Source organism: Pantherophis guttatus, chromosome 1 (assembly GCF_059756535.1).
Source record: "Pantherophis guttatus breed Tessera chromosome 1, ASM5975653v1, whole genome shotgun sequence".
Taxonomy (NCBI): domain Eukaryota; kingdom Metazoa; phylum Chordata; class Lepidosauria; order Squamata; family Colubridae; genus Pantherophis; species Pantherophis guttatus.
This window is the reverse complement of record NC_142063.1, coordinates 141,474,660-141,488,464: the sequence shown is the minus strand read 5'-3', so window position 1 is coordinate 141,488,464 and position 13,805 is coordinate 141,474,660. Positions and strand designations below refer to the sequence as shown.

The 13,805-nt window shown below is 39.3% G+C and overlaps 1 protein-coding gene across 2 annotated transcripts in view; it reads right to left on the bottom strand.

Moving 5' to 3' along the window:
* Nucleotides 1-13,805, bottom strand: part of LYPD6 (LY6/PLAUR domain containing 6) — a 65,093-nt gene that overhangs the window by 5,181 nt on the left and 46,107 nt on the right. For both annotated transcript variants that reach the window (XM_034424919.3, XM_087881844.1), the window contains exons 2-4: nucleotides 9,626-9,815; nucleotides 1,714-1,812; nucleotides 676-806 (exon numbers count right to left, since the gene is read on the bottom strand). In XM_034424919.3, coding sequence (XP_034280810.1) covers nucleotides 676-806; nucleotides 1,714-1,812; nucleotides 9,626-9,743 — 348 coding nt within the window. In that variant the 5' untranslated portion in view covers nucleotides 9,744-9,815. The remainder of the gene's footprint in view (nucleotides 1-675; nucleotides 807-1,713; nucleotides 1,813-9,625; nucleotides 9,816-13,805) is intronic.

Below are 13,805 nucleotides of genomic sequence, written 5' to 3'. Positions count from 1 at the left end.
CAGGAAAGTTGCTCTAATAGCCATGTTGAGTGGGTGGAATATTTTATGTGGAGCATTCTACCCACATGAATTAGTTCAGGTCACCATCTGAAAACAGTAATTTATTGCCATGGTGGCACAGTGGTTAGAATGCAGTACTGCAGGGCTAACTCACTGCTCACTCCAGGAGTTCGATCCTGACTGGCTCAAGGTTGACTCAGCCTTCCATCCTTCCAAGGTGGGTAAAATGAGGACCCAGATTCTTGGGGGCAATATGCTGACTCTGTAAACCGCTTAGGGAGGGCTGTAAAACACTGTGAAGTGGTATATAAGTCTAAGTGCTATTGCTCTACTGTATGCCCAGGCCATTTTTAGTAACATCCCCTGGGTAACATATATTGGCTGCATCCGTTTTTGAGTTGAAAACTTCCATTTTCTCACCTCTCCAACTGATGCCTCTTGGTAATCATCAACATTAACCCAAGGTTCCTAGTAAACCTATCTTCTCCACTACAAGTCATCAGCATTGGTCATGTTCTTAACTCCAACGATTTCTTTCATTTAAATCTTTCTCATTTTGAGAATTACAGTCACAATTACAGTGCCAAAGCAACCAACTTCCAAGTTATGTCCATGAAACTGTTTCTCACAATGTATGAAAAAGAGACAACACACCAATTTATTTCTTCTCCTTACCTTGAGTCCTTTATGCTGGAGAGCGATGCATCCCGTAGTCAAACAATCCTCCAGTGGCACGCATCTCTTGGTGACTGATACACTCTTTCCGTTGGCTTCCAGGGTATGTTGAGAATAGCAGTATCTTGTTGCTAGCAAGAGAAATAGGAGGTTTTATTTCTAGTGTTAATTTAGTTGTGTACAACAGTACCAGGGGTACAAACTAGGTGGGAAAACAATGTCCTGAAAGGTGATAGCAAATCATGCTGTTATCAAGAAAACTGCACCAGAAATTAAACTTAAGTACCAGCATCTAGCTCATGGATGAACTTTAAAAGTTACTAAACAGGATCTGATCAATTTAGCTGGGAAGCCACTAAGAAACCTCAAGGCTGTAGGCTAGAAGAGAGAAAGTCAAAACCACCCCTGCTCCCAAGGAAATTACACAGATATGTCCATGACGGAATCAAGTTTTATTTCTACAGCAAGTTGGGAGGGAGGGAGGGACGGAGGGACAGAGGGAGAGAGAGAGAGAGAAAGAAAGAGAGAGAGAAAGAGCATATTACAAACATTTCATATGTATAAGTTTGTTTATAAGAGTAGAAGACATTTTCCATCCCTCTTTTAAAAACAATTTCAATTAACTTCATTCTGTACTGTATGTAGAAAAGTTTTGCATTTCCACCAAGATGTTCTAGCATTAGATGCAAGAAACATTTTTTTATGTTATAAAGTTTTACATTGGCTTCCTTCAAAAAAGCTGCTGCAATTCTTTAAAAACTCCTAATACATTTCCATGGCTATGCAGAGTATAGCAACATATCAAAAGTCCGGAGAGTCTTTTTTTCATGAAGTGATTATATCATCTCATCTGCCTAGACAACAATGTCTACAAGCATAAGGACATCTATATCAGCAGGGTCAGATGTGTCACACAACTTTCCAAGGTGGTAGATGAAAAGCTACCTGACTGATGCTAAGAGTTTACATGGGACATTTAAAGCATCATCAGAAGAGATCTATATTCACTGCTTTCCTGGCAACATAAAGCTGATTTACCTCTTGGACAGTACACATCTGGAGCCCACTGGTTGCATTCGTAGTTATCTACTGCTTGTTCACAGGTAAAACATTTGAATCCACCAGGATATGGAGTTGCTGAAAAATGCAGATGTGATCATGACATCAGTTACAAGGTTAACTGGAACATTTTTCAAACAAAATATATTAAAGGACATAATATATTACAGAAATAAAGCTCACTGCATAGACTTTTCACATATTTAAAAACAAGTTCAGCCTCATTGGCAGGAGAACCTGAAATGTTGGTTCAGCACTTGGGGTTTTTTTAACCAAAAGTCTTCGTATGTATGTGTGTGCGTGTGTATATACATATCTATAGTTATATCATCTTAACAAGACTCTGGTTGAGATAGCTAAAACATTTAACATTTAAATCAAGATTCCGAAGAAGTCAACTAAGTAGATTTGGATACCACATCTTTCACCATTTTTTGAAAAAGATAATAGAAAGAAACAGGACAGGTTGGGAAAAATGTATTTATTAACATAGTTTGCTTTCTCTATAGAATCTCAGGACAGCTTACACAATGATCTTGTTTTATCCCAAGATGTCTTATGAGGCAAGTTGGACTAAAAGAGAGTGACGTCATATGTGAGTTTTCACAGTTTAGAGATCTATCCAACTGTAATCCAACATATTAACTACTATATCACACTGGCTCCAAAATGTTAGTCTAATGGTCAGTCAATCATAGCTTAAACTACTTCACAGCAAATCCATGACTTGTTTTCCACTCTCACCTGGAAATTTTTAAAATACAGGTAGTCTTCAACTACAGCAGTTCATTTAGTGACCATTCAGAGTTACGCCGACACTGAAAAAAGTGACTTATGACCAGCAGTCCCATGATCATGTGATCAAAATTCAGATGCTTGGCAACTGGTTCACACTTATGACTGTTGTTGTGTCCCAAGGTCATGAGATCACCTTTTGCAATCTTTTGATGTGCAAAATCAATGGGGAAGCCAGATTCACTTAACAACTGGGTTACTAACTTATCAACTGCAGTGATTCGCTTAACAACTGTGGTAAGAAAGGTCGTAAAATGGGGCAAAACTCACTTAACAAATATCTCACTTAACAACAGGCATTTTGGGCTCAATTGCCATCGTAAATCGAGGACTACATGCATTAATGAGTACAGCTAGTCAACTGGCACGGAAGTTCCACTAGAAACAAATAACGTCCTGCTATTAAGGGACATGGTGGCTCAGTGGCTAAGATGCTGAGCTTGTCGATCGAAAGGTTGGCAGTTCAGCAGTTCGAATCCCTAGTGCCGTGTAACGGGGTGAACTCCCATTACTTATCCCAGCTTCTGCCAACCTAGCAGTTCGAAAGCACATAAAAAATGCAAGTAGAAAAATAGGGACCACTTTGGTGGGAGGGTAACAGCGTTCCATGCACTTTCGGTGTTTAGTCATGCCGGCCACATGACCACGGAGACATCTTCGGACAGCGCTGGAAACGGAGATGAAACGGAGATGAGCACTGCCTCCTAGAGTTGGGAATGACTACACATATGTGCGAGGGGAACCTTTACTTTACCTTATTAAGAGGTTTATCTTAACATTCATCCAACACTTATACTCCTGTATCTTATGCACCCTGTGAAAATCTATTCAGATTCTTCCAAATATGAGTCCTAGTATCTCTGAGGGCTTCTCTAGTCTTTTCCTGGCTATGCATCCCCAGTTTTTGTCAACACTTCTATTCAAGTTTTATTTTCTAACCTATTGATTGCCTCTGCTTTAAAAAAAAAAACTTGATCCCATCTGCTTACATAGACTTCTTGTTATCAGGTAGCTAGGACTGGCACCCCCAACCCACCCACTCACCCCCAAATAAGCCCTTGGCTACAAACCGATCATAGTAATCTATGCAACAAAACTGTACTGCCACTGCAGGGCAAGACAATGTGGTACCCTTTTTATTCTGTCTTTTTCAAGCTATTTTAACCAAAAGCAAAGAAAAACCAAATAAAAAACTTTGCTGAGAAGCAAAGCACCGGCCTCTAACTTCTAACTTTTTATTGATAACAATGCCTCTATGACCCATATAACTTGTGTAAGCATTCTTAGAAATTTTCTTTTTAAAAAATGATGGGTGGCTACAGGCCAGTTATTTAATAGCATCTCCACTTGTCTTGATGGTAGGATGGAGGGAAGGTTAACATAAAGTGTGAGTGGTAATGAGTATGCTGGGAGTTGAGAGAGAGTGAAGAGGAGATAATAGATAATCTCAATCTATTTACCTTCTGCTAAATGGCTGCTTCGTGAAAAGCTGTGATGGCTATCAGGGTCATTTAGAGAGAACACCTACGCAATACTTTGAAAATTCCAAATGGACCAATTGCTCAATCAGAGTCAGTGGGTTGAGAGAGAAAATGAACTCTCTCAATTCTTTTGAGGTCCTGATAGTGTTAATGTACAGGATCAAGGAAGAGATACTGCTATCTCTGCAACAGGTGACATTTCTAACTCAGAGCATACTTTTACTATAGATATTGTCAGGTGCAATGAATCAGGACCATTTCTAAGGTTGCTGCGTAGAAGATTTATTCAAGCTTATACATAAGGATCTAGCCATCTCATGAACAGCACTAAATTGGTGCTAGATAAGGGCCAATAAAATTCAAGGGAGGGTAGACTTGGCTCTCTTGTGGTAATGTAAGGACTCTAAGCTGATGATGCATTTAACTCTGCCCCCAGCTGTGCCTGCTCTTCTACAGATTTAGCTTGCATCCTATGCACATCTAGTCAAATGCAAGCAAAACTGAATGAAGCAGAAACATGGAAAGTTATACCTAACTTTAGAACATTTTTTTAAAAAAAATAGAACAGGAAAGAGAGAGAGATAGCACAAATATTAAGTATGCACTATGAATTTATTGTGCACTGTACCCTCAGCAACTTCAGCTCCCTAAATTCTTTCCATTCCTATTTTTAAAAGTACCAAGTGATAATTAATTACACATTAAAGTATCAGCAATTAAATCAACAACTCTTGAAGGTTAAGAGGGTTGGGGATACATCTACAAAGTCTTGTGTTAATTTTACCCATTCTGTTAATCCTACCTATAGCTCAATGGAAGCAAAGCTATACAAAAGGCCAAAATGTTTTGTTTTACATGAAGAGGAAGAATATTTGACTACCGGGATTGAAGATGCAATATGGAAAGCCTTCCATCCTTTCAAGGTCAGTAAAATGAGGACCCAGATTGTTGGGGGGGCAATATGCTGACTCTGTAAACCACATAGAGAGGCCTGTAAAGCACTATGAAGTAATACATAAGTCTAAATGCTATTGCTATTGCTATTAAGAAGGCCCTTTAGTCTTCAGAAATGATTTAATGGAGCTGCAAAGAAAGGAAGAATCTTTCCAACAGCATGTCCATTCTACTGATGGATAGTCACTGTTGGACAAAACCTTACACCATTTATGGAATGACAGGACCTACAGCCAATAAATTCCAAGTGATAAAATGCTATAGAGAATGCTATATACAGAACCATACAATGCGTCTCCTTTAACTAAAAAAGTTTGCCTAGGGATCCATTATGTGAAAATAAAACTTCGGAAAATGAATAAACAAAAAGATTCAGAATAATTCCCTGGCTCCAAATATAACTAACTTGAATGACCAGAAGCATTTAAGAAATACCAAATTGATTATAAGAAGCTGAATTATTTTATACTTTTACTATTCTTGATTATTCCACTATCTTATCATGATGGTAGTTTGACAAATGATATATCTGGTTACTCTGCGCTGCATTGAAAGATATCCTTAAATGAAATGTAAATGTAAATGAAATGTAAATACTTTTAACAAGAACCACTCTGGTGTAGTGGTTAAGGCACCAGACTAGAAACCAGGAGATAATGAGTTCTAGTCTCAACTTTAGGCAGGAAGTCAGCTGGGTGACCATGGTCCAGTGACTCTCTCTCAGTGACAATGGCAAGCTACTTCTGAAAAACCTTGCTAAGAAAATTGCAGTTGCCAGGAGTCAATTACTTGAAGGCACTCTATAAATGCAAACACTGTAGCACAAATAAACAGCTTTGGTTATGTGTCTCAGAGGCACAGAGAAACCATAATGCAGAAAATAGAACATCTCGACAGAGAACACGGCTGCTCTAGCTTTTTGTTCATTCAGAGCCTTTGAATTAAGTCCGTATCTAAGAACAGAGGTATCATAGCTACTCTTTTGTATGGAGAGAGATAGTGCCACAATTACACTTGCTTGATGTTCCATCTTGTACCTACACGTACAAAAGTGTATACCTAGAGACAAAGAGACCATGAAAGCTCCTGAATGCTTTGTACTTTTTGTCCCGGCTAAGATAAAAACAGGGGGGGAAAAGAAAAAAAAGAAAGAAAGAAAGAAAGACTTATACTGAAAGAAAGTTTTTTAAGAATGGTACAGCTGTGAGAGACTCTTGTTTGGCTCGTGATTAGAGAATTTAATAAGTCTTACAGACTGTGGTTTGGGGCAAAAGGGCACACTCCTGTAAAAGAGCTATTCTAAAGGAAGAAAAAGAAACTGCCCTGTGGTCAGGAATTGCCTGTAACTATATCTGGCTATTAACTCCACTGATGAACAGCAATGCACCTTACCAGCCAATTTGTAAAGAAGGCAGGAGAGAGAGAAAGAAAGAGAGAGAGAGAGAGAGAGAGAAGAAAGAAAGAAAGAAAGAAAGAAAGAAAGAAAGAAAGAAAGAAAGAAAGAGAGAGAGAGAGAGAGAGAGAGAGAGAGAGAGAGAGAAAGAAGAGAGAGGGGGGGAGGGAGAGGGAGGGAATGATGGAGAGGGAGAGAGCGTGGAGGGGGGGAGGGAGGGAGAGATTGATTGATTTGTAGATATTTTACTTGTCAATGAAAACTGCCCTTACCCTTGTTTGGCATCATGTGGGAAAATTAAGGATAACAGCAAAACCATGAGGGAAAATGAAATAAATATGATGACTGGAGAAGATAGAAATTATAGCCAAATAGATGCCTTTTCATACTCCCAAATAACATGCAGGATCGAATCCAACCTGGAATGAATTGTTCCTTCCCTCCTGTGCCTCTATATCAGGGGTGTCAAACTCTAGGCCCGTGGGCCGGATCTGGCTGGCTGGTGCTTAAATCCAGCCCGCGGGGCTAGCCTGGAAATATCAAAGGACCGGCCTGCGGTGCCTCTGGCGGCTGAAACAGGCCACGTGTTTCCCCCCTCCCCTGTGCCTCGTTTTCACCCTCCATGGCCTCCTGCAACACTCTGCCAGCTGAAAACGGGCCCCAAAACGGGGACAAAAACAGGCCGTTTTCCGCCATTTCAGCCGGCAGAGTGCTGCAAGAGGCCATCGAGGGCTAAAATGAGGTGCCCCGTTTTGTGCCCCATTTTGACTGTCAGGGTGCTGCAGGAGGCAGCTGTCCAGTCTCCCCCTTGCTGCACCCCCACACCCCCATTGGCCCACGGAGAACTACAATGCTGATTCAGCCCTCGAAGAAATCCAGTTTGACACCCCTGCTCTATATGAATTAAGTTTCCCTACCTATGATCTGCATTGCAGAAAAGCTTCAGCTGAACAGACCCCCCCCCCCCAAGTTTTTAGCCAACCCTTTCTTATTAACGGGGGGGAAGGGGGGAAGGATATAACTGAGCTCTATACATTATAAAGAAAAGTTTGGATCTAAGAAAGAATACCTGGTTTCTTGTTTATTCGCTTTCCTTCTCTTATGTTTTCTTCCCTACACATGATGTATTTCTATCTCCTAATAATCCCTCCTTTTAAATAAGCATTTCCTGACTCTTCTAAATTCTCCTATCCATCACTAAAGTACTGAGTCCATGCACTAAATTTAGAATTAGGTACAAGTTCCATGCAGAAAATGAACAGCACAACTTAGCGTTCATAGTCAAATATACATATCTTAGGTTTCTTATATTTATCTTTCCTACAAAGTTTCCTCTGCAATAAAAAGCCAGGTTTAAACACAACGCTAAATCATAATTTAGCAAAACATCAATGAGACTGAACTGTGTATATTTCCCCTTTTTGTCTATTTCCCCTTTTTGTCTATGAAAAAAATACCTTTGGGATTTTTCCCTTTTTGTAGCTATTTTGGTAGGTAAGGGCAAGAGGAAAGTGCTTAGCGAGATTTGCTATCTGAGTTTTATTAAAACTATTTCTTTGCCGTAAGAGCAGTAAAATATGGTTAGTTTATTAAACAGTAGTATATTTAAACAAGTTGAAACCATCGTAAATAAAATGTTGTTTAAATTAACAAGCATTTCTAGTCTGGACATACTTAAAGGCAGGACAAGAAACAATGAATGGAAACTAATCAAGGAGAGAATCAACTTAGAACTAAGGAGAAATTTCCTGACAGTTAAAACAATTAATCCATGGATTAATTGTTTTAACTTCTGATTTCAGAAGTTGTGGGTGCTCCAACACTGGAGTATTGTCAGAAGAGATTGGATAGCCGTTTTCTAAAATGGGTTTCCTGATTGGGCAGTGGCTTGTACTAGAAGACCTCCAAGGTCCCTTCCAACTCTGTTATTTTGTTATAAATTCCATTTAACTTACATCAGGAACCCTATCTAGCTATTAAGAACTGTCTTCCTGCAAAGGATTTCTTCTGGCCCATGACCACAATCAATACGACAGCTCTAAACAGCACTTGGGGAGAAGTGATGTAGCACAAAGTACACCCCCTGATTATACTCTTTTTCTGTAATATTTTAGGAAGGTACAGTGTTTACTTTCTGCATTGACTAGCCTGTATCAGAGCATTCTCCAAAATCAGGGGCCTGCTTTGCTTCATCAAAAGAGGCGTTCTCTCTTGGAGTTTTGAAAGAGAGTTTCTCTTGAAACTTTTGAAGTTTCTTCCAAAGCTACGTGGCCACCTCACTTACCAGATTGTTAACATCGCACTGTTTTGCAGCATTTCGGACTTTCTCAGCAGCACAGGCCAAATTTTGTCCAATGATGCTGAAGGAAATTGCTGAATTTCTACAAGCTCTTCAGCCAATGAAATCCGGCCACTCTTTCCCAGACCTCTCACAAAAGCTGTAGCATGAGGAGATGCCTCTGGATTGCTTGCAAAAATCTAGCAATTGCTGCAGAGAATGTACCATTTGCCTCATCAAGATGATTTACTAAAGTCCTCATTAGCAAGTGTGGCAGAGAATAGATTTTGGCAAGTCAAACCAGAGAACATTACCCACAACATAGCCCAAAGGAGCTACTGTCCAAGAGCAATAATGGGACAGAAGCTCCTTTGGCTTTTCCAACGGACTGGCCACAGACAGAAAGAAGCTTTGATGCAAAACCCAGCACTTCATAAAAACAAACTGCAACATCTCTTTGCTTTATTTCCTATGTGCTAGCAACAGGGTGGACTTGATTTAAATTGAATTGATTTAAATCACAATTTAAATCATGATTTAAATCACTAGTAAAAAGGCTTGATTTAAATCAATTCGATTTAAATCGTAATTTTTAAAGAGCAACTGTCATCTCTGCTACTCTTTTGACCCACTGTTGACTCACCAATAGTCCCAGTGTTGCAGAATATACAGCCTCATGCTACATAACTAAGCTCCATTTCATGCTGAATAAATTAAATTATTTATGTATCTTAAATAGAAAACTATCTTACAATAGATTTTTACCCCAAAAGTTTTTTATTAAAATAAATTCGATAAAAATCAAAAAAATCCGATTTTAATTTAAAAAATCTGATTTTTTTGATTTTTTTAAAAAAATCATTGATTTTTATCCACCCTGGCTAGCAATCTGAGGGCATTTGTGCTCTCCTATTTGTGCTATCTACTAGTTCTATTCTTTGAGCTTTCCCTAGTCCTTGTATAAGTTATGGCCTGCTTCACAAGTCTTACTTGAAGGATGAAGGTACACAATATCTTTCACCGTAAAGTCCCGTGCTCGCGTTCCCTTCAGGCAGTCAGCAATTAAGCTAAGGAAGAGGAGCCAGCCCAGCGTAGGCCAGGATTCCATAGCAGAGCGGGAGCATCAAACATGCAGATGGCTTGAAATCAAGTTCTCCTTGTCACCAGAAGGCCCAGGAATCTACGAAACACACAAGGAAAGAAAAACAGGTAAGGTAAATCAACAGGTAACCCCATACCTGCATAATTCAGGTGGTATAGTAAGAGTGAAAACCAACACTGATCCTCAGACATCGGTTCTACCAAGCTTGGACACCAAGCATGTCAAATCTCTTCTATTTCTCATCTTACGAAACTTGATTACAACAGAAAACGATTGATTTGTTCTCATTGGTTGTTTTTTCTTTCTTTCCATTTTTGTTCTTGAAAAAAAATCTTGCCTCTCCAGTTTAAAGAAAATATTGAATCACAAGGCTACAATGGGCATTCTTTCAAGATCTTCAGCAGCTCTGCAGAAAGGCCAAAGTCAGTATCTAACTTAAATTGGCTGCACAGTGTATTTCTCCCTGCACAAATACACACACACACACACACACACACACACACACACACACACACACACATATATTATCCCTCCACAATGATTCGGCAGGACAACCTTACACAATGGAAATTCACCAGAAATAGCCAGTGGTAACAAGTTCCCAGTGCGCTCATATGTGCCTGCAATGTACAGTTTTCCCTGTTTATTATTCATGCGCATCTAATCCGCCCATTTGAAACATTCCCCAATGCAACATGAATGGGAAGCTTAACTCAACTTCAACTGAAGTGGCACATTCTTTTTTCGCACAGCAAGATTGCAGCTTTGGCTAGTATTGCCTTCTCCATTCTTTCTGTTGTATTTCAAAATCCACACATCATAAAAGTTGTAATGAGCCCTTCAAATTGAAGCCAAATTCCGTGTCTCAAACATGTATGCTCACACCACTGGCCAATTATACCCAATCTTTTATTTAGTAGTTAGAATCCTGCAGTCCACTGTGGGCTTTTGTTTTAAAAATGCTGGCAATTTTGCTTGTCTGAGTTGTTTTTAATCCAAAGAGATTAGTGGTTGGTTGGCAATGAAAGCCAAAGAAGAGGAAGATTTAGTGCTCTCATAAACTGTGCGAGTAGTCTTAGCCACAAAAAAAGGTGATTTCTTTTACTTTAAACACTCTGGTTTAGCACATCAAAGTTATATTTAGTAGAGTACCACATATACATGCATATAAGCCCACATATACATGCATATAAAATAAGACCACCGTCAAATTATAAACAAAAATAGCATGAAAAATATGCCACCCACTGATAAGCCGACTCTCAAAATGTTGTACATTTTAGGTTTCACAACTGGATTTTCTGCAGATGGCACATTTTTTTCAATGGTATTTTGGTTAAGTGTTTAATGATAGGATGGAAGTGGTTGTTTAGTACTTTCAATTTGCCCTTCGGTACAAAAAGAAAAAAAATTAAATTCTAATCAGATGGGATGTTATCACTTGTAAGCCTGACCCACAACAATATCTAGGCTGTAAAAATGATTGCTCTAAATTACGATCATGCTGATAATGGAATTCCTCCACCATTCCCATCCTTCTCTAGCCCTGTGCATTTTTATATCTAAAGAGAATGAAACAATGTGTGAGGCAGACACACAATTCTCAGAGCAAGCTATTTATTATCCCACAATTGGTGTTGCTCTAACAGAGATATTTTTCAGACATTTTTCTCTGAGGCAATTTAAAGTCTTCTTACTTTGTTAAGAAACACTGCATATTAAATTTAAGCAGGACATTATTAAATTACCTGTTATTAATTCTGCCATAATTATGTTCCCACCTCAATTAGCATACCTAAAAAAAAAAAGGTGCAAAACCAAAGCACAAGATCTCAGAAACTGATCCCAGACACCTCTAAGATCTTTCTGAAGGGCCAAGTCTTCAAAGAGCACTTGAAAGACCGATGGATCAGGGCCAAAAGTCTTTCTGAGGAAGGGATCTGTTCAGCGTCACAAGAATATGCCAACAAGTTCTAGATATGGTTGTACTTTGGTCCAGGGATATAATACAGGTAGTCCTCGGCTCACGATCACAATTGGGACCAGAATTTCCATTGCTTAGCAACGTGGTTGTTAACTGAATTGCACCCAATTTTGCAACTTTTTTTTGCCATGCTTGAACCACTGCAGCTGTTAAGTAAAACATGGTTGTTAAACGAATCCATTAACTTTTGCTTATCAGAAGCCAGCCGGAAAGATTGCATATGGTGATTACATGATCCTGCAATCGTAAATACATGCTGGTTGCTAAGGGTCCAAATTTTGATCATGTGAGCATGGGTATGCTGCAATAGTCATACATGCAAAGACCAATTGTAAGTGATGCTGTAACTTCGAACAGTTGATAAACATATAAAAGGTGCAAATATGGTTCCAACACATGTTTTTTTTTATAAAAAGAGCTGAATAGAATACTAGATACTCTAGGGAATTGTGCTACAGTAAAGGGTGCACGACCTTGTGAATTAAGCCCATTTCTGAGTTATTGTCTAATCCACTGAGCTGATGTCTCTACACTTATTAAAGCCCAAAGTACGGTAAATCACAGAAATAGCTTTAATTAGCAACCTAGCTGCCAAGCCTCTACTGACAGTTGTATTGTAAAAGCTCCAAGTACTAAAAGCCAGAAACCTGCATTAAAAGGCAGATCAAAAGACCAAGCAGAAGGATCTCAAGAGAGAAAAGAGAACAAGTGAGTGTACTAACATTGCCACAGGGCAAATCTTTTAGAACAAATTGCATGAATGCTACCACCAACTCCCACAGCCTAGAAAGTCAAGCCATCTGGGCTTAATCCACAGCTGCTATCACAGTGAAGACACATTGACATACTTAACTATTTGAAACTGGCATGTGCAAAATAGTTCCCTTTATGAAGTCAACAAAGCAAGAACAGGTGGGGAGGAATAAAATAGAAAGATAGGAGATGCCAGCCCTTATTCCTTATGATAACTGTTTTTTATTCTGGCCATATGTAGTCACCAGGTGCATGTCTATTGAGATTCTCAGCCATCCAGGTCATGGTTGTCCCAAAGGTGCTTTTTCAAGAGGCAACTGGACTTTCTGGTTTTTCTTTGAAGATTTTGCTTCTCATACAAGAAGCTTCTTCAGCTCTGACTGGATGGTGGGGAACGGTTGAAATATTGAAAAAGCACCTTTTTGACCACCAGGTGTATGGCTTCTTTTCAATGCCAAGAGGACGAAAGACCTAAAAATACAAGAGAAGAAAAATGAACTATCAGAAGAATACTGATTATTAAACTATAATTGAATCACTAGAGGGGTGACAAAATAAAAAATTGCCGAGAACCGTCTATCCCATGTTAATCCCTGAATGAAGTCCACCATGAATACCAATTCACACTGGATTTTAAAAGAAACCCAGTAATCATAACCATCAGGACTGAAGGGGGAGAGTCAACTCTTTAAAACTCAAATGTTTGTTATGCTAGTTTCCCATCTATAATATTCACTGTCTGTTATGTTCTGAATCTTACTTTCTTTCCCTACTTTTGAACTTTTCCACTGTATTTTTCTCTTTCAGCCATTTGAGATTGCTCTAATACATACTTCCAATTATCACTTAATTCTTTTTTTCCATATGCCCAAATATTTATAAGCAGAAGTGGGCGGCACATGAATTAACAACCGGTTCGCCCAGCACCGAAAATGTGAGAGCATGGCATGCTCGCTTCGCTTGCGGCCTTCCACACATACGCTTTGCTCATGCACGCGGCTTGCAGGCATGCACACGGCTTTAAAACACAGCTAAATAGGATGGCATAGCACCCACCTGTAGGTCGCAACTACCAGTTCACACGAACCGGTCTGAACTGTCAGCAGCCCACAACTGTTTATAAGATTCTATCACTTTCAGTACAGCTACCACATCTGTTCTTCAGCCCTTCCGACCAACCTGTCAAACCAGCCTGTTCTCACAAGTGGAGACTGAAACAGGTAGAAGTTTTCTCTAAAGGAAGCGGGTTTAAAATAATTATTTTTTTCTATTTAAAACTGGCTTTTTAAATTGAGTCAGGGGACCCAAGGGCAACCCATTGAGCTGGCGCA